The 20,439-nt window shown below is 43.9% G+C and overlaps 1 protein-coding gene across 1 annotated transcript in view; it reads right to left on the bottom strand.

Annotated features, from left to right (window-relative positions):
• Positions 1–1,783: 1,783 nt before the first annotated feature.
• The window catches only part of ALK (ALK receptor tyrosine kinase), a 218,750-nt gene continuing 200,094 nt past the window's right edge, over positions 1,784–20,439 (bottom strand). The window contains 10 exon segments of the mRNA XM_030447537.1: positions 1,784–2,664; positions 3,091–3,181; positions 3,674–3,808; positions 6,212–6,313; positions 8,359–8,451; positions 9,441–9,538; positions 14,647–14,776; positions 15,596–15,660; positions 17,025–17,115; positions 19,453–19,639. Coding sequence (XP_030303397.1) covers positions 1,960–2,664; positions 3,091–3,181; positions 3,674–3,808; positions 6,212–6,313; positions 8,359–8,451; positions 9,441–9,538; positions 14,647–14,776; positions 15,596–15,660; positions 17,025–17,115; positions 19,453–19,639 — 1,697 coding nt within the window. The 3' untranslated portion in view covers positions 1,784–1,959.

The following is a 20,439-nucleotide window of genomic DNA, read 5'->3' as shown; positions in this document are numbered from 1 at the left end:
CTAAATAAAACAACCGCTTTTGAAAATGAGAAAAACTGGAATATTTAAATGAAAATTGCTATTATATGTGAATAATACACTAATGTAAGAAATTGTTCTAATAGTGCTTGCCTCCTGAATTAATCTGCTTTCCTGAGGCTCTAGAGACCTACCTTACTGAGTTCACTGAGCTAGAAAGAGAGGGACCAGTGTGAGGTTAACCCAGTCCTAAGATAGACAGAATCTCTTCTCTTGTGGCTATTTTATGACTAGAACTGCAAGCCTAATAATCTCACAGATAACAAATATTCTCTTAATTCAAGCTAAAGAAGCTTGCACAAAGCAGCAGAAGAACGTGAAATTTGGAGTAGCTCCTGACTCAAATTTGCCAACACATCAGCACATGACAACACAAAATTTTGCATTAGTCTAAAAAAGATTTTTAGTTCTGCATATCGGAGATGTCAGAAATGCAGGTTAGGAAGGCACACTGCCTCCCTCCTCAAATGGTTTTTTTACAAGAGTTTTGGCACAAGCCAAACTCTCTTATTTCAGTCTGCATATCTCAAAGGTTAGGAATATGTAAATATGCATTCTGGTTTGTATCCTTACGAAGACAGGAAGCTTACCTCAATGTTTGGATCCAGGGCCAGGTTTAGAATCACTTCACTGAAACAAAGAGGCTCAGACTGAAGAACACCTTCACATTCCTTTGCTGATGCTTCAGTACAGCCATTTCTATGGAAATAGGCACCCCTTTTTGAATAGCATTCAAATAGCATTCATGCTAAAACAGCTCCTTGCAACCCTACGTTGAAGTTACTAATGTGTATCTTTACAGAAGAATTGTTTTCTACATCTATGTTTTGACAATACAGTTAACTGGAATATTTTTCATGCATGAGGTGTACAAAATGAGTCAGTGCAGTGTTTGTCTTTAAACCACTCTCATACAATATTTTGTTTTAGGAACAAGGACTATAAACCCTTTGAATTCAGACAGTATCTGGCATCTGGATTGTAGCATGATGTAGTCTTGTGCCTTTATGCTCTTGTTTGATAGGGTATGTCAAAGGCTATTGAAAATCTCTGAGGTACGCACGTCCATTTTCAGGGCATGGTGAAAGTCTCTCATGTCGGTGGTCCTTTACAACTTCACCTTGGTTTCACTTGACACAAGTTCCTTACTGAGAACATTGTTTTGTAGGTCAGACGAAATTTTAAAGTGTGTTACTCAGTTTTAATGCTTAAGCACAGGAAAAATAAAACAAAAACCTCAGCCAAACAGCACCCCCCCTCTTCCCAGCCCAGAATGAGCCACAGTATTTACACCCATACCCTGTGCTTCCTCTTCTCTCTGTTTCAAGTGATGCAGTGTCCTTCTATTGCCCTGCCAGCACCCCCATAGCAGCTGTACATTCAAGGACTTACAGAGACTGGACTGTAGCTACAACACAAACTTGCAAATGTGCCATTGATTCACCATTTGATGCTGTTGTATCCTTTTCCCCTTTCAGTGTTCTCCCCAGTCCCACTACAATCTCTTCCAGCTGCAGGAGATCTCCAGGCATTCCACAGCAACCACAATTTTGGCACAGAAAACCCCAGACATGAAACACTCACAGCAGTGAGCCACAGCTTTACACTTAAGCAGGGAACACGCAACTGAGAAAAGCTCACAGGAAATCCATGACAACAATCATGCATATGAGATGGTGCAACAGCAGCTGGGCCTTGCAGGTAACATGTTTCCTGTATCCTCCCTCCCTCTTGTTTCTTTTATTGTATTTGGGGCTCTGGTGATTTGAAGCCTCTTGGATTAGCTGAAATTACAGCTTCAGGGGGGGTAACTTTTGGAGCTAGTTGGCACAAAACAGAAGGTGATGCTGTCAGATCCCTTGCTTGTGGTGTATTGGGTAACAGGACATCTCTTCAAGACCCAGGGGCCACAGGGGAGAAAGTCAAGAGGGCAGAGGGCTCTCATGGCCCTTGCTGGGTTATGTGGCTCTTGTTTCTGAGGACGGGGTCCTCGTAACTGCTAGCACAAGGGGGTGTGGAGGCTTCCAAGGGTAAACCCTGCTGTTGGTATCCGTAGTTGACATTCCCACAGGGGAAGTGGCGGAGCCTAAAGAGAGGCACTTCTTTAACACTTGCTGTTAGGGAAGATGGCTCTAATAGCAGAGAGGAGCCTGGCAGCCTGCCAGTTATAATGTTGGGTCCCACAGTACAGTTTCCTTCCTGTCCCAAATTCTCCTTCCCAGGCATCTCTTTCTCCGGTGGAGAACTGTTTTTGCTTGCCTGCTTCTCCGCAAACCAGGAGCCATAGGTGGGATTCCAAAGGTTGGTGGGCTTGTTCCTAGAGCCCCGTTTTTTGTGTAGCTCAGAAGGAGGATTGGACTGGGAATAGGCCATGTTGACATGTCCCCCTATTGAGGCTGACTCTACCTTCCCTGGGACTGGCGGTTCCAAGACTCCTACCTTCCCTAGAGGTTTTCCAGTAGTGATGGCTGATGGCAGGGGTGGTGGAGATGGCAGAGTTTGCTTGTCATCTTTTCTGTCTTGATGTGTTGAGACCAAGAGAGGAGGGATTTTTTCTGGATTGTCAGGGCGCATCACTACCTTCTCCTCCTCCTCAGCTGATGGGCCATATTCTACTGGCAATGCAGTGTTGATGACATCTGGATCCTACCAGAGGGAAAACCAAGAATTTCTCACAGCCTGATACCATCATGCATACTTGGACTTTATTAAAAATCATGCAGTGGTTGTCATGAAACACATGATGTGCATATGGGTGCCTGCTTGTCTTAGCTCTCTTGCTTGTTAGAATTGGTGTCTTTAGAAGCAGAAGCAGAGCAACCAGTCTTCTAATCAACTATAATGCTCTATAAGCTTGCGTCTTGGCAAAAAGGATCAACAGGATCAACAAATTTACCTTTGGAGGTAAATATCCCAGACACTGGTCCCAGGCTCACACCAGTTTCCCTGGGCTGTTGACAACAGTAATGCAGCATTGCCATCCCATCCCATCTCATGTTCTGGTTCACTTAAACTGCTGCACAACAGCAACCCTCTCCACCCCTCTCATTCAAGACAAATGAACATTGATACCTGAGTGCAGTACTCAATCCTCTCCAGGATGATGGCAAAATTAGGTCTGTCTTCAGGCTGATGCTGCCAGCACTGGGTCATAATTCGGTAACTGAAAGAGCAGAACAGGAGGTGCTCAGATGGCTGATCCTGTTAGTACACAAGAGCTGGATGCTGCAGCCTTGAAACCATGAACACTTTAATAAAGAAGAGTGCTCTACCTGCCCTGGAGTCTGAGGTCCTGGTAGCAATGGAAATGTGGCCACTCGTGGCGTGAAATCCACAGCACATTAGAGATATAACCCACCCACATGAGATCCCTTGGGCAATTCATTAGAGGTAGGCAGGGCTATGGATAATGAAGCCCAGTTTTCCCTACCTGTGTGAAACCTCAGGTACTTGTGGTTTCATGGCTTATCTAAGACTGAATCACTCTCCAAAGCACAGACAAAAGCTAACTAGTAAAGCAGTAAGTGGTACTTAAATTCATAAGGTAGATCAGCCAAGGCAAGATCAATCTTAGTAGTGATTGACTTCTGACTAGAGAACAGCATTCAAGCCAGAACATAATTTATATGAATATATTAAAGTTAAAATATCATACACAGGGCCAGGGCAGTTTTTAGGTGGATCCATTCTTCCTCCATTGGTTACAAACTCCAGAACCTCCTGGTTACTTTTGCTAGGGTAGGGCATGTATCCCAAAGAGAATATCTCCCACAGCAATATGCCAAAGGACCTGAATGCAGAAAAGAATGAAAAATACAGCGAAGGATACAGGAATGACAATGACAGAGGAACAATGCCCTTAGATGAAGTTCCATCAGCACTGCTCTTCGCAGTCTGTACACAGGCAGCTTGTGGAAATCACTGCTGCAGCATTCAGACATAAATAAGCTGCACAGATTCAACAGTAGACTTTGAATCATTTCATGAATTGTGACTGTTGAGGTAAGTTTATGATATAGGTAGGTAAATCTGGTTGGTTGCTTTGCCCTTGCACTCAGCACTGGTCAACTAGATTTAACAAGTCAAACTTTTCTGAGACACCAGTCAGTTCTGGAGACAGAGCTAAGTGGAGCAGTAGCCTGATCACTCAACAGAAACTTTTCTCAATTGAGCTGCCCAAAATGAAATAACATGCCAGCGAATCCCCACTGCTGCTCTGGCCCCAGATCCTCCACCTATATCTCAGAGTATAACAAAACCATTCCCCAGCTAAATTCACAGTTCTAGGCCTGTGTGGTGTGGCTTGCAAAGCCTTGGAAACAATGGCTGGGACAGAACCTACTCCAAAACATTCATCTGGTCAGCTGCTTGGAAATCATAGAATCATAGAATTTTCAGGGTTGGAAGGGACCTTTAAGATCATCTAGTTCCAACCCCCCTGCCAGAGGCAGGAACACCTCCCACAGATCAAGTTGCTCAGAGCCCCATCCAGCCTGACCTAAATTCTTCCAGGGATGGGGCTTCTACCACCTCTCTGGGAAACCTGTTCCAGTGTCTCACCACCTTCATGGTAAAGAACTTCTTCCTAATATCTGATCTAAATCTCCCTAAATCTACCCATTCCCCCATGTCCTATCATTACCTGACATTCTAAAAAGTCCCTCACAAGCTTTCTTGTAGCCCCCTTCAGATACTGAAAGGCCACAATAAGGTCTCCTCAGAGCCTTCTCCTCTCCAGACTGTTTAACCCCAACTCTCACTCTGTCTTCACAGGAGAGGTGCTCCAGCCCTCTGATCATCCTCGTGGCCCTTCTCTGGACACACTCCAGCACATCCATGTCCCTCCTCTAACAGGCTCCAGAACTGGACACAGTACTCCAGGTGGGGTCTCACAAGAGCAGAGCAGAGGGGGAGAATCACTTCCCTTGACCTGCTGGCCACACTTCTCTTGATGCAGCCAAGGATCTGCTTGGCTTTCTGGGCTGCAAGTGTAGGCTGATGGCTCATGTTGAACTCCTTGTCCACCAGCACCCCCAGGTCCTTTTCCTCAGGGCTGCTCTCAAGCCAGTCACTGCTCTGCCTGTGTCAGTGCTTGGGATTGCCCTGACTCAGGTGCAGGTCCTTGCACTTGGTCTTGTTGAACTTCATGAAGTATGTATGGGCCCAGCTCTGCAGCCTGTCAAGGTCCCTGTGGATGGCATCCCTTCCCTCCACTGTGTCAGCTGCACCACACAACATGGCATCATTAGCAAATTTGCTGAGGGTGCCCTCATTACCACTGTCCATGTCACCAGCAAAGATGTTAAACAGGACCGGTCCCAACACTGATCTTTGAGGGACTCCACTGGTCACTGGCCTCCACTTGGACACGGACCCATTGACAGCCACTCTTTGGGCACAGCTGTCAAGCCAGTTCTTAATCCACCAAGCGGTCCATCCATCAATCCCACGTTTTACCAGCTTGGAGACCAGGATGTAATGTGGGACAGTGTCAAACGCTTCACTCAGGTCCAGGTGAATGACATCAGTTGCTCCTCCCTTGTCTGTTGATGCTGTGACCTCTTCATAGAAGGCCACAAGGTTTATCAGGCACGACTTTCCCCCAGAATCACCTTCTTGTTGATTAAAACAGTGAAGAGCTACGTGCAGTAGCACCCCTGTGCTTGGTGCTGAGACGGGCAGCAGCTCAGCTGTGTGACCCTGTGCCTCCCCCTGCTGGGGCTTGCTCAGGAGCTGAACACCAGCCCCCTTCCCCTCGACGTGCATGCTGTGCTCTTGCCTCCTGCCCTCTCAATCTTACTCCCCCTCCTCTGGCCACTGGCAACTCAAGGGTTGACAGTGCTGCTGCAGGCCAGGAGAAAAACGAAAGCCGTAATGCATAATGCCCTTCTTCCCCCACTGGCAGAATGGATCCTGCCTGCAGCTTTTCTCAGTGTGGAAATAATGCTCTCCTCACTGCAGCAGCAAAGCAGCACCTGCATCTATCTCAATCTTCCTTCCTTGCTGCACCCCTCTCTGCACAGGTCTCATCCTTGTGTTCCCTTGTGTCCTCCAAAATTACTGGCTCTGAAAGACCCAGCTTGCCTTTTTAGTAAAGAAGAAATTAAAAAGAACATGTATTTTTACAGTATATTCACACTTCATAGAAGGGGTTACAATACAGATAGAGTGGACAGAAGGAACAGAAGCATACCATGTGTCTGTTTTTGATGTAAATATCCCTTCCATGAAAGCCTCAGGAGGCATCCATTTGACAGGCAACATTGCACACCCACCCTTCCTATAGTAGCTGGCTCTGTGAAGAAGAAACAGGACGATGAGTCAGCCAAGATTTCAGAAAATGTAATTAATCTGGGATTTTTATAATTACAAGTATTAAAATTATGAGCCAGAAGAGAGATTAATTCAGGCAAAACAGTATGGCAGAGAAAATGCTGAAGAAATCTGCTCCATCTCACTAAAATAGTGGAAATGGGCAGACCACAGGACTGCTTGTATTTCCCTTGCATAAGGCCTGATCTGGTGAGCCCAAGATATCCTTGTGAATATACAAGCTATTCTAGTGAATATACACAAAAACCTGCTGCTGGCAGAGCCATCCTCCTGCACTTTTCAGCCTCAGCAAGTCACCATACATACCGCACACATAGTCACCATAAGCAACTCCACCAAAAATAAACAAAACCCGTCTCATATGTTTGAAGTCTAAAGCACTGCAAGTGAAAGCCAAAACTTAGAACCAGAGGTTGGGGAGGATGCTTGGCCAGTAGAGCAGGAGGAGGAGTACTAAAAACACCTCCTGTGCCCCTGAGGCAGAAGAACATTCTTCATTTAGTGTTTTTATAATTTAAAACAAAACTTCCAAGCCCCAAATCCTGTGCTGGCAGCTGCAGAAGGTTGCTCATGCAATCTGGTATCAAAATTTGTAGCTACACAGCCAGAGCATACGAAGAATATTCCTAGACAGAGAAACACGCATAAATTTCAAAGGCACCTTTAAAATCTCAGCACCAAAGTGCTCATCTTGGCAGCTGGTTCTGCTGATTGTTTGTGACAGATGCTACTTTGTCCCAGCAGACTCCCATCTGACAGTGGGGCAGAGTGGATGCTCTTTGTGAAAGGAGAGAGAGGAAGGGGAAAAAAATAAGGGCAGCTCTGATACACTCGGGCCTTTGAAGGCAGCACTCTGTTTGCATCACCTCGGGCTTTGGTGCCATCAGATCTCAAGCTAAGCAGAGCCAGGATTGGTTTGGTAATTGCACAGGAGAATCCCCAAGCAGGAAAAAAAGAAGGCAAGGCACTGGAACAAACAGCATGGGTGACTGAGTACAAGGCATTCCTTCCTCCGAGTCAGAGGCAAATCAATTCCTCAGCACAGCAGGACAAGGTATTACACTTCTGGAGGTGTTATCTGGAAGATGAGAAACCAAACTGCAGCCCTCACTGCTTGTGGTCATTAAAGATTTTCTGGCACTTCTTGCAAGTGCAGAGCCATTAACCCTGTGTCCTGGCTGAATTCCAGTTTGGGTGATTACATTTTCCTGACCTTCCTCTGCACCTGGCTCCTTCATCTGCAGTAAATTGAGATTTACTGATACCTCCAAGCCACAGGGGCAGAGGTAGTATCAAGGAGAGAAATTAAGACTCAGACTGACTTGGGACCACAAAACAAAAGGGCACATCTATGCCATTCAATGTAGAGAAAATAAAGATGAGAAACTGAGGACAGAATACTGTAGTGAAATGAGGCAACCAGGTGCCACTAATTGCTAGGTAGTGGGCATGAGCTTGTGTTAAGCCCACCTGTGCCTGATTAGGGCGGGCCCCCCACTTCCCATGAGCAGGATTAGGGGGCCAATAAAAGGTGAGGCTCAAACTCACAGGCTCAGCTCAGTCCTGAGCAAACCAGCAGAGAGATTGGCTGCTCTTGGAGCAATAGGACTGATCCAGGCTGGTCAGCCCTGAGGGCTATAGGCTCAGAGCACTACTCGTGAGTCTCTGCTGGAACACCTGGTTGGACCTTGGAGTGTCGTACCCTAAAAGAGTTTTGTCTTGCAACAGACTACAAGAGGGAGGAAAATGCCTTTCAAAGTCATTAGACTTCGTTACCCAGAAGAAAGCTGTCAGGAGTGTGAAAAGCATACAGAGTACAATTAAGCTACAGATGAAGGCCAACGTGAAAAAAGCACTAGGTGAGATTCCTCATTGCAAGATCTCGCCACCCTAGTCTTATTAGGGTTATGCAGAGCACCATATGAGCCTGCTCTCCTGCACAAACACTGCTTCTTCCTCATTTTAGGAAGCTTCCACTTGCAGGTGCTCTAGGCTTAACTCTGCTACCTGTATATATCCCGAGCCATTCCAAAGTCTCCAATTTTGGCCACTCTCCCAGGCCCTTGACAGGTAAGGAGGCAGTTCCTGGCAGCAATATCCCTAAAAGGAAAGAGAAGGAAAGCAACAGAAAGAAAAGAAGCACTTAATCATTCAACAATTTTGCAGCTGAGAAAGAAAAGAAGAGTGCCTACTTTCCTGAGCTGCAGAGAGCCCGCACTAGTCAGAGGAGTCAGTTTTTATGTGATGTCCCAATTCAAATCTACCCCAACAGCAGAAGCAGTTCTGCTCTTTAACATTTCCACTTTAAACTTCATGTATCATATCCTAGCTGAAAGGACAGGCCTCCCTTCACCCCAGAAGCTATTTTTAAGTTTCTATGGAGTTTCAAGCAGTGGGGCTGATTTTAACAATGTACTGGTCTAACAACAAGCTGTCCAAGGAATGATCCACTGACCTGTTACCACCATGCTTGTCCAAGTATTGCAAGTGTTGCTCTGAAGGCTGATACCTTCAGTCCTGTGTATGCAGGTAAAGCTTCAGCTTTACCCTTACCCTAACCTTGAGATCTGAGTAACATGGTGACATAGCTTGTGGCACAACTTTCAGAAGAGTGAACTACAGTCTCTCTCTGTTCACCTCTACATAATGCTATGGGCAGAATTTTGGACACTTGCCAAACACCGTGTTCTGCAGAATCAGGTCATTAGGATCTGTCATTAGGTGCTGCACTTCTAGCTGTACTTGTACAGCCATCCTTCAAGAGAGAGAAGAAAAGGGTTCCAAAATGAGCAGAAAGGCACTAAGTCTGAAGACTTTTGTCACAAGATTGTGTTTCCACTTGCAGATTAGCCAAAAAGGCTGCACAAGCGCAGACAATTAGATAGAGGTCCAGATCTCTGGCAAAACTACAGCCCTCTGCAACCTGATTTACAGCAGCCTTTCTGTTGATTGCTTCTACTATTCTGATTTTATCATCCTTGTTTAAAGTTATGCAGCCACTAGAGCGCAGCAGCACATAAACATATCAAGAAGGGCATTATGGCCTCTACGAAAGCCATGCTCAAGCTGATATGGATGCATTCACCCACCTGTGAATGAAGTGATTCTCCTCCAGGTACTGACACCCACAAGCAATGTCACGAGCCACGTGGAGCAAGTCCAGCATGGAAAGGGAGGAGGGCTGATTCTGCCGAGACACAAGGGACAACAGTGGGTTAAGAGCAAGAATATGACATGATTTGTCACTGGTACAGTCTTGGGATTACTCCAACAAGTGATGCAGATCAGATGGTAATACACAAATGGACTGTAAAAATGCACAAGAGGGAGTTTGTATTCATGAACCACGCAAAGGATGTGCAGGCACAATGTCATACAAGTCTCAGGGACAGGATCAGAACAGCTGAATCTGACTTTCCAGCTCCACTGAGATGCCCATATAAGAATTTCCCTCAGTTCCCAGGGGAGATGCTTCTGAATTTTCATCCTGATTTTTTTTATGAGATCTGTAGCATGAACTGGTCCTCTCTCAGTTTCTTTGTATTATTGCTAGCTCCTTTCTAAAGGCACCTTGAACAATAAGAATGCCATTTTGTATAATGCCATGAGTCACATTTGCTCTTCTCCTCCTCTGCATCTGTGTAGGCTTTATCTTGCCCCTCAGAGCACTTACATGGGCTTGTGTAGCCAATGGCTATGGAAGACTAAAGCTTCCAACTCCTTGTTCTGCCCCTCTGATGAAGTCTATAGCCCTTGCCAGCAGAAGCCAGATGATTTAGTGGAAAGGGCTTAGTGCAGGCTCACAGTTGCTGGCCTCTGAAGACAAACCATCAGCTTCTGCACTGAGGTGTGAATCAGTGATCACTGTGGCCAGTCCTGTAGGTAGGAGGAAATCATTGCTGCCAGCAGAGTGATGACAAACAACTGAGTGCCAGTCACAGCTTATTCCACAGCAGCCATTTGCTAGCTCAGTGGCCTTAGTCACTTGACCAAACTAGCTCTCTCTTTTCAGAACTACCATTCTGGCAAGTATTCACAAGGCACACATACCCATGAGTATCTCTCACTGATGCAAAACCAGCACAGGTCCTCCAGTGATAGGGACTGCTGGCTCTGCCAGCCCATCTGTTGTGATGAAACACATCTCCAGACTGATGTAATGCTGTGCTGACCATCCCATCTGAGCTAAACCACTTCTAGCCAGGATTGGAAGTATATCCAGGCCTGTAGCAGGCAGTAGACAGTGGTGAAACATAGGCCACTGGCTGGTAAAAACTGAAAAACTCATGTCTTCAGAACAGATTAGGGTAAACCTGGCCTCAACACTTCTCTGATGAAAAAACTGAAAAGTTATGTATATCTGTGTGAACAAAGCCTGTTTTTTCCATCCATAAAACCAAAAACTGTAACTGTGTATCACCTGTCCATATTTTATTATTTACACAGTATAGTTCATTGCAGATATATACCTAAAGACTGTCCTCTGTGCCCTCCTGAGGACAGTGTACAATAGGGACGAATAATCTTTTTTACCTCTATGACTTAAAGTGACTTAACAGCTACACAAGATGGCTACAGTAACAAAGGATACAAATGCCTTTTTTCTTCCTTTTTGGACATAACCAAAGGGAAACTAGTATCTCAATCTACTAATATTCCCATCTTCTTAGCAAGGGTCTGAAACCTGAACTGAAAACCAAGTAAAAAGCCTGGTTCTTTACTGTGCAATAGATTCCACACCTGAGCTGTGCTGCAAGGAAGTCAGTAGCCTGAAGCTACAAGCTGATTTGAACAGCATAGCATTTGTCTATTCTTGTCTTTTTTTCTCTTCCTTCCCCTCTTTGAACGTATTTCTTCCATGATTTATTTGGCAAAACATTGCCCACCTAGCTATGTAATTTGTTTGAAAAATGAGGGTTTGGGATTCCTTTTGCAAAGGGAGCAGCCATCAGACACTTTACACCTTTTTATCCCCAGATGAACGGACAATGCCAGCTGCAATGCACTGCTGCTCAGAGTACTAATGTGACATCTCCCCAGGTGAGGCTGAGTCCCACTAAAGGTGAATTAAATTCTGTGTATTGTTCAGTGTAATCACTGCTCTGTGCTACAGGCTGCACAACACAAAGGAGGAGAATAATTTATCCATATATGATTTAGCTTCCAGAGTTGTTCTTTGATTGCTGTGATGTGTGTGAGAAAGATCAGCACTGAACTTCCCAGAATGGACAGCTCTTCAATGCCCTGTGTGAATGAGTGAAGGCTCCAGTTTCAGGCATTTCTGAATCTATCAGACTGCCTCTCTCCAGATGAGGAGAAAGGCATAATTCTGTAATAGATGTGAAGCTTTTTTTAGAAATGAGACAAAGAAACGCTTCAGGGCTGTAAATCCTAGACCCATAGAGAAGTTTGAATCTGAAGCTTACAGAGTAAACCTGGCTGGAATAAACATAATGTTCAACAAAAGTCACTGGTATTGTATCAATGACACTGGATGAACATTTGGCTTATACACATACAATCATTCTTGGCTAGTTAGTTCAGAAGAATATCTACATTTTAGCTGAACATTGCTTTCATTATTTACACGAAGAACACAGATGAACAGCATGGAATAACTTGTGCTGGCAGTATCCTGATCTCTCATTAAGTTGGATTCTGTGTCTCCTGTGGCAGCTCTAGCTTCATACTTTATGCTCCTTATAATGTATTAAGTTTCCTCCTTTCCTTGTCTCACTTTCTCCTCCATCATTTGCCCTGCTGCCATCCATGCTTTAACACACAGCTGTATATGTGTGTGTCTTGCTCCAAGTCACACAGTTTCTTGCTGGGCAGTGGCAAACCAAACAAGACAACTATTCTGCTCAGTGGTCACTCTTGTGTGATGTTTTCTTCTTACTGAAATATGCTAATGCCTTTGACAACTGGATCAAATTTGACTGAAATTGTAAAATTAATTTGAAGTTACTAGCTAGGAAGTGAGGAAGGCAGCTGGGGACTGAAGGTAAGAGGATGAACAAATAAATCTCTCTTCTACTATCAGGCTGAAAGCAGAAGTAGGTGCAAAAGACAAGATAGAAAGGATATCAGCTGGAAAATACAAAAGTGGAAAGAAAATAGGGAATCATAGAAGTACTTAATATGATGCTTACTGCAACAGTAAGCAGTATACTTGTTTCAGTCAATCAGCTAGGTCTTGTGTGCTCAATTAATTCCTTTTGGAAGCAAAGCTCATAGAAGCATGTTTACTCTGCACTGCTCCTTGCCTTTCCTTGCCTTTCCTGGAAAGCTGCACATCCAGTCTGCTATGCCTGCCTTCTGCCTGTCTTTCCTGAATGAACAACAGGAGGAACAAAGCAGCTTAGGGTTCATTAACAGCATTGCAGAGATACAGCCAGCAGCACTGAGCCACGGGCCTTATGTACAGAGACTGTCACACCTCAAGTATACACGGAAGGTAAATCCAGTTCCACTGATGGGTCCTGTACTTCAGAGCACAATGCCCTGCAGACATCTCATCTCTCATCACCAAGACAGTCTCCTGGTCTCACAGTTTCTGAGTGAGAATTCAAGCATGTGCCCCAGAGACTGATTTCTCAGGACTCACAAGTGCCATTAGCACCTCAGAAGCCACCCCAGCAGCTGGACAACAAATTTCCCTTTTGTTATTGACAGGCATCCACCCCATGGGATGGCAGCAGAAGCAGAGCAAGGCAAGGACAAGGAAGGTGTTACAAGTACAGCTGAAACATGTGGATTTGTATCTGCACACAGTCAGGCTGCCCATATTCACCCAGCTGTCAGAGGGACTAGAAACTGCTTTTCTGAATCAGTTTAAGCTTGCAGCTGCCCACCTGCTTCATCTTTGCCAGGCATGGGACAGGGCAGAAAACAAGCAACAGTCCCACATCTGGGACCAAGTTCAAGTTAAATGCAGGAACTGGGGAGGATATCCAAGGTTCTAGGAACAGCCCCTGTGCATAGTGGTAGTTATGGTCAGTGTCAGACAACCTCATACAGATCACAAAAGAAAGAATGAAAAAAGGGGAAAAGAAGGAGAGATTTTAAAGGCAGAAAGAGAAACAGCAAAGAAGTAATTTATGTTATGCCTGGGCCAAATCATCCATTTCTTCTGACATTAACTTTCATAAGGGTTGCACAGAGTTACAATGAACAGAAATGGAAGCTGTCACATGCAGGGGATGAACTAATGACTGAGGTAGGGGCAGACAGAAAGAAACCCCGCAGATCAGAAGGCTCCCATGACTGCATCCTATGAAGATTAAGGACTTTTCATTCACAAAAGCAACTGGTTTATTTTACTGCAAGTAGGCAAAAATGACTGCTGCTCAGGAGTAATTTCTTAGTGCTTCCTCACAAGAGCCTTATCTTTACTGACCTGGCTTCTCCCTCTAATCTGGTGAGCCAAAAAGATGCTTACACTGTAAAGTGATGGACCATCTCCCTGCACCATCCTTTCACGTCAAACATTTGGCACAGCCTGCCCTGACAATTTTGAACAGAACACCTGCCAAGCAGCATACTTTGCCCATGCCATTTTGCTCTGCACTGAGTGAGAGAGAAGCCCACATTGCAAAACATTAATTTCCCCATTCACCCACCAGCAAGTTCATCCCATTTATATGAGCCGACAAGAGCACCTCCAGGTCCTACAGAAAACCGACTTATAAAAACTGCTTGCTTAGGTTTCAAACATCTTGACTTTCTGGATGCAGTGTTCTTATCTAGGCAGGAGCTACTTTATTGCAATCTATCCAAGACTGTAATGCTCCTGGGGAACACAAATCACTTTATATGTCTGAAAACCAGACCCCAAGGCAAAAATACAAAGTCAATCTCTTTCCAGATGCCTTGAGGAAGAATCTTCCTTTTATCTACTAGAGCAAATTTGTGTCTCTCTTGTAATATGTCACAGAAATGTAGAGCCAAAGGGTGCATCTGGGCCCTGGTGTTAAACTTCAACAGCTGGATGCCTTTCTGATCCATGGACTCAGAGCAAACTTTCTTCTTCTGAAGTATAGATTCCTCTCTAGAAGTTGTAATTTATTTCTTACACATTTCTAACTCACTGTCATTTTGTATTGATGCTGCTTTTTGTTGAAAATCTTTAAAACTCTGGACTAAAGTTATTTGTTATTTAGTCAACAGTTCTAGGCCAGATTGTCTTCTTGCCAATATCAATCAGCTATTCACAGAAATGCAGCTCCCTTACAGTTATGTATTTGCCTGGTGGCAGTAGTTTCTTAAATAAAATTAAATGTTCTGTTTCCTTACCGGTCTAGGCCGTGTCTCTCTCAGGAATGACTTCAGGTCACCTCCAGCCATGAGCTCCAGCAGGATGAAACGAGGCAGTGCCTGCAAGCTCACCCCGATACAGCGCACAATATTCTGGTGGTTGAACTTGCTGTGGAGACAGGGAGACTCAGGTATGAATCAGCTTTGATCCAAAAAGCACAATTGCAGAAAAGAATCAAAATGTTTTTCTGCTGGGAATGTTTGTTTGTTTTTTTTTTTCTTTCCAGAGTAAGTAACAAATGTCAAAGGCAGGGAAGCTGGATGAGGCTAGAGTACTATTCCTGCACTCTGTGTCTGTCTCTATAGTGCAGAAACAGAGGTGGGGAAGGAGTGGCTTTTGGCTGCTTTTCCACCTCCTATATTCTGTATCCTTTTTGGGCCAGGGCAAAACTTAGGACTCAGATGAAACAGAGAATGTGTGATAGTAGAAGAGGTATTCCACAAAGTCTACCCTCCAATATTTCCTTATTTCTCCAGACTTCAATGTGATGAGGAAACCATTTCTGTAGATTCTAGGATTCAGTCAGTGAGGTGTGACATGACAGCAGCATTAAATCAATGCCTCTTGGTTTGAGGAGTCTAACTCAAACTCCTGTTGTTTCTTTTTACCTCATATTCTGATCAGCAACAGAAAACAAAGGATCCTATTATTATTTGTGAAAACTGGGTCTAAAGATTGTCAATTTGGATAATGAAAACCACTGTGGACTCTTGAAAATTCAGCCTTTTTTCATCTGGTGCCTCAGTTTCTTCATTTGTAAGCAGAATATAAAAATAATGCCTGTCATCTTTGTAAAATACTGACAGCTGTGTGCTAGAACTACTGTATAGATGTGTTGCATGGACATCATCTCTCAAAGCACCTTTTCTCCTTACAGTGCTAGGCTGCAAGACTACACAAGTGCTTGTTCATCTTATTCATACACACCTAATAATGAGAGCTTCCATGAGGAAATCCAGCTCATCTTGCTCTGAACACACTTCTGGCAGTGTCTGGAAAAGAAAGAACAGATTGGCACGGAGAATATATTTAAACTTACAAATGTAGAACACCTGACAGAATAAAAAACCACCAATATTGTCTGCAGCAATTACAGAATCATTGTTCCTCTGAAAGAAACTTCACTCCAAGATAATAGCTAAACCATTATTAAACTAGCTTGGAACGCCTGTTGAAAGGTACAGATTAGAACACACAGCCCATTGGTGCTACTGTCATCTTCCTCCCAGCAAATTAAGTAGCTCAAAGTGCACAGGGAAGAGTGCCCAATATTTGGGATTCCACAGTACAGAGGATAAGGAATGTGAACTTTATGAGGAGAGGCTGAGGGAGCTGGGGCTGTTCAGCCTGGAGAAGAGGAGGCTTAGGGGAGACCTCATCGCTCTCTACAACTCCCTGAAAGGAGGGTGTAGCCAGGGGGGGGTTGGTCTCTTCTCCCAGACAACTTTCAACAAGACAAGAGGGCATGGTCTTAAGTTGTGCCAGGGGAACTTTAGGTTAGATATTAGAAAGAATTTCTTTACGGAGAGAGTGATCAAGCATTGGAATGGGCTGCCCACTGAAGTGGTGGATTCTCCATCCCTGGAGATATTTAAAAAGAGACTGGATGTGGCACTCAGTGCCATGGTCTAGCAACCACAATGGTGGTTCAAGGGTTGGACTCAATGATCTCTGAGGTCCCTTCCAACCCAGCCTATTCTATGATTCTATAATTCTATGAACTGCACTTCCTGAGCTCTCAGGCAGTTCAATGCAAGATTATGAACCTCTCAGCAAGATTATGAACTACAACCACCAGCAGAACTGAGCTGCTATGTACCCTCAATGAGAAAACAAGCTACCTAGGCTGCTGAAGACCTGGAGAACCCTACCAGTGTCTCTTAGGACTTCTCTTCATACCCGGTACATATCCATCATGAGATGGAGTGGTAAGATGCTTGAAAAACCAGCCATGTCCTACCTGTAGGCTCTCTGATGTCACTAGCTGCTCTTGGCCTTGTGTAGGCTTTTGGCCCCTGACTCAAAGGCTTTGGACAAATTATACAAAACCAGGTGTAGCATGAGGAGGACAGACAGGATGGATTTATTTCCTGTATCTGCAGTCTGTTGCATCTGTAGGAGAAATCTTTGCCTGTTTATTACTTACAAACCTCTTTTAATAGGCTCAAGTCTATATGCCACAAGTTGTATCATGGCTATGATGGATTAAACTGTTACAATAGGTGCAGCAACCTTTCTAGCCACATCTTTCAGTAGTATGGTAATGCTTAATTCATCTTAATTTTTATAATACATTGTAACTCTTGGGTGAAAAAGTGAATGAAACCACCATCATAACCCATATGCTGTCACTTACTTTCACAGCCACCTGCAAAGGAGTGGGGTCGCTGGGGATCCCTGCCACCTGACCTTCATATACCTCACCAAAGGCTCCGTGGCCCAAACCCCTGGACAGACCAGAGAAGACAAGAAGGTTTTACTTCAGTGAACACACATTATAACACTGTGGACACAGCACACAGAATGGGCCAATCTTTTTATGGTAGTGAAATGGGGCAAACTGGATATTGATAGTGACAATACCACTCCTCCCACTAAGCAGAAGACCAGACCTTGGTGTGACCTTTCCTGGACCTACAGTGTATTTACTTAGTAGGGAAAAAAATCCTCAAAGGCCAACAGTATCCAGTAAAATCAGGCTGCTGGCACTGCAGTGTGTAATGGACAACACTCTTCTATGGCTTTGGTGTCAGTACTCTAGTGCTGGGTGCTCCAAAACAGGTCAATAAAGATAGGTCTGGAGTCTTGGTGTTCCCAAACCTTGAAAACATTAACAGCTCCAATAATGGTAATGCGTCACTATTAAATAAAGCATTGAAGAAGAAATTAAGCACTAGGAGGTTTTCAGAGGACCTTAATTCTAAACCAGTATCTTTTCCCAATTTAGTTTGTGATTCTGGATAAGCACCTTATCCAGCAAATGATGGTTTTAGTGCACTGTAAAGCTCTTGCCGCTAGGAATCCATGCCGAGAATTGTTTCTTGCGTTGATTGTATTATGAAATTTACAGTTTTATTTTTAATAAGGGTACAAGAAAAAAATAATCACACAGCAGATCCTTATGATGCCAATTTTGCCTGTTCACTCGCTAAATGTTAAGTCAACTGGTACAACAATGGTTATACCACATAGGGGACATCATAACAACACAGTGAACTCTGGCAGAAAATGAGGCTGCATCCCAGATCCTAGGTCTCTCTTAACCCTGCCTGCATGGGCTGCATGTTGGCCAGTAGTGGTTTGAACCTCTAAGAGACATTCCTGCATCTCAGGCCAGGTAAAAGGCCCACAATAAGACTCTTTTCTATAACCACACACTTTCTTGGTAGAGCCAGGTCTGGCCTGCACTTATTCTGCTCTTTAGTCTATCTGTGAGCTGGTTTTGCAGGGCTGCTGCCCTCCTGCCTGTTCAAACAGGTGTGGCTAAGGATAATCTGCTCTGGTATTGCTTAAGTTCTGTCTGTAATTTTGCCAGGATAAAGACCAGTCTAGGCAGTGATACTGTATTGCCTGTGACTCTAACTCTTCTTTTAATGATAACATTTTGTAGGTATCAGTTTGAGACACCATTTTTGGCTATGCCTTACCAACCTGTTACAAACCGTGGGTGTAAAACAGATGTCTAAAACTCATAACTCACCCTCCTCCTTTCAAAATGCATACCTTTCTTGCCCTTATAAATTCCTAGCTATATTTTTTATTTTCTGCAGCTTGCCACAGTTCAGAAGTCCTTTTAGAACCTATGTGACAAAGGCAGCAGCAGCATAGGGTACACTGAAAATTTCTAGAAGCAGACCAGCAAGATGTGCAGCTAAGGGGGAATGAGATAAGAAACAGCAAAACATGGACGTGGCACTCAGTGCCATGGTCTAGCCACTGCAACGGTGGTTCAAGGGTTGGACTCGATGATCTCTGAGGTCCCTTCCAACCCAGCCAATTCTATGATTCTATGATTGCACACTGCAATTGCAGACTGCTCTGAGCATCATAATTTTTAGCACTGTAAGCTTCCTAGTCTCTTTGCAGCTCTCTTGCTTCCACTTACTCAATTTTTGTGTAAAATCGCTTGGTACCAGGATAATGTCACATGCACAAGTGCCATGCACTGTATCCTGCAGTAAAGCAAGGTGGGAAAGAATCTGAATTTTCAAGTTTTTCTTAGAGGGCTATTTCAAATTTTCCAGAAGTTCTGATCTAGTCATGACTATCATCCTGCTGCCTTTATACTCCTGTTCTTTTAATACTGTTTAGCTGTCTCAAACCTGTTGCTTTTCCTGTATGTAAGGATGTCACCATGTTTGGCAAGGACATTAAAAGAGCCTCCTACAAGCCTCAGCCTTCCCAGCATTTCATCCGTGAGTAAAAGAAATGGGCCATTCATCACACAGTCTGCAAAAGATGTGTCTAAATTACTGGTGATGACTTTTCAGTTCCTCTCATAATCCCAGATTAACACTGCACCCCTAACAGGCTAAGGAGACTGCCAAAGAGTCTTCTCTTCACACACTACCCCTTCACACAGTTCAGCCTAACTACTGAACATTTTTACTATTTTTTACTGTTAATGAACAGCTTTACATTGTTCTTATGAAAAGGGGTATGTGTCTAAAAGTGCATGAAAATTTTCATGTGCTTGCATGAAGACCAGAATTCCCATCAGTTTAAAAGAGTCATTATGTGCAAGTGTGTGGTGTGAAGCATGGCAAAGGCAAAGGTGAATTTACCGGATGAGGGAGATATTTTTTCGAGGCACCTCTTTGAGGTCACTAACAGATGTGGTCTTTCCTGCAAAGCAGTAGTTGGGATTGTAGTCTGTCATGATAGTGGAGGTACGCAGCTTGCTCAGTTTATATTCTGGGCTCTGTAACTCCATCTGCATGGCTTGCAGCTCCTGATGCTTCCGACGATACACTGAATATGGAGAACACAGTAAAGCAGACAGAGGTTGACTTTGGAATAGGACAGCAGCCCTGTAGTACATCTCCTTGGAGTTTGCTGTGTGGCCAGATTTCAAAAGCAGACAGTGACATTGTGATATTTCTGTACATCAAATAATTACAGATGGAAAATCCAATCTGAAGTTATCCAGGAACTTTTGATTTGCACATCTTATGAAGAAACAAGATTGGTCATGAACTGTTCGGAAGAAGTAAAATGAATTTCACTTGCAGAGATCTCTGACTTCACAGTTCTGAGGTTCTTCTGTGGGTTTTTTTGTTTGGTTTATTTTAACTGGACAAAAATTGAGGGAGTTAGGGTATAAGCAACTTTAATAAACTACATAGAAGTGACTAAAATTTGAAATCAGTTGTTGCATCATGGTGTTCAAAATGAATAGACTAAACTGTTACTCCAGAAGAACACATTGCACATAAAACTGGCTCATTTTGCAAAACTTCCTGTTTCTAAAGAACAGATCTGGACTAAATTTGAAATCAGTTCACCACAGCATTACATTTCTTGAATCACTTAACTAATACTTCTGAATCATCATTAGAGATCAGATCTTGAAAGAAGGCTTCCTGTGGATATTCCTTGAAATAGTAACTGATATTGCAGTATTTTTTTCAAAGCAAGATGCCAATCATAATCAGGCTAAGCCACTATTACCCTCAATATTGATTTCTGTGGAAGCTGTCTTGCACCCTAAGACTGCCACAGCAATAGCTATTGCATCTTCTCCAGCAGATGTTGCTCAGGGTTAGAATTTA

The sequence above is a fragment of the Calypte anna genome, chromosome 3 (genome assembly GCF_003957555.1).
Source record: "Calypte anna isolate BGI_N300 chromosome 3, bCalAnn1_v1.p, whole genome shotgun sequence".
Lineage (NCBI taxonomy): Eukaryota > Metazoa > Chordata > Aves > Apodiformes > Trochilidae > Calypte > Calypte anna.
Note: the sequence above shows the minus strand (reverse complement) of the source record. Positions and strands in the feature narration are given on the sequence as shown.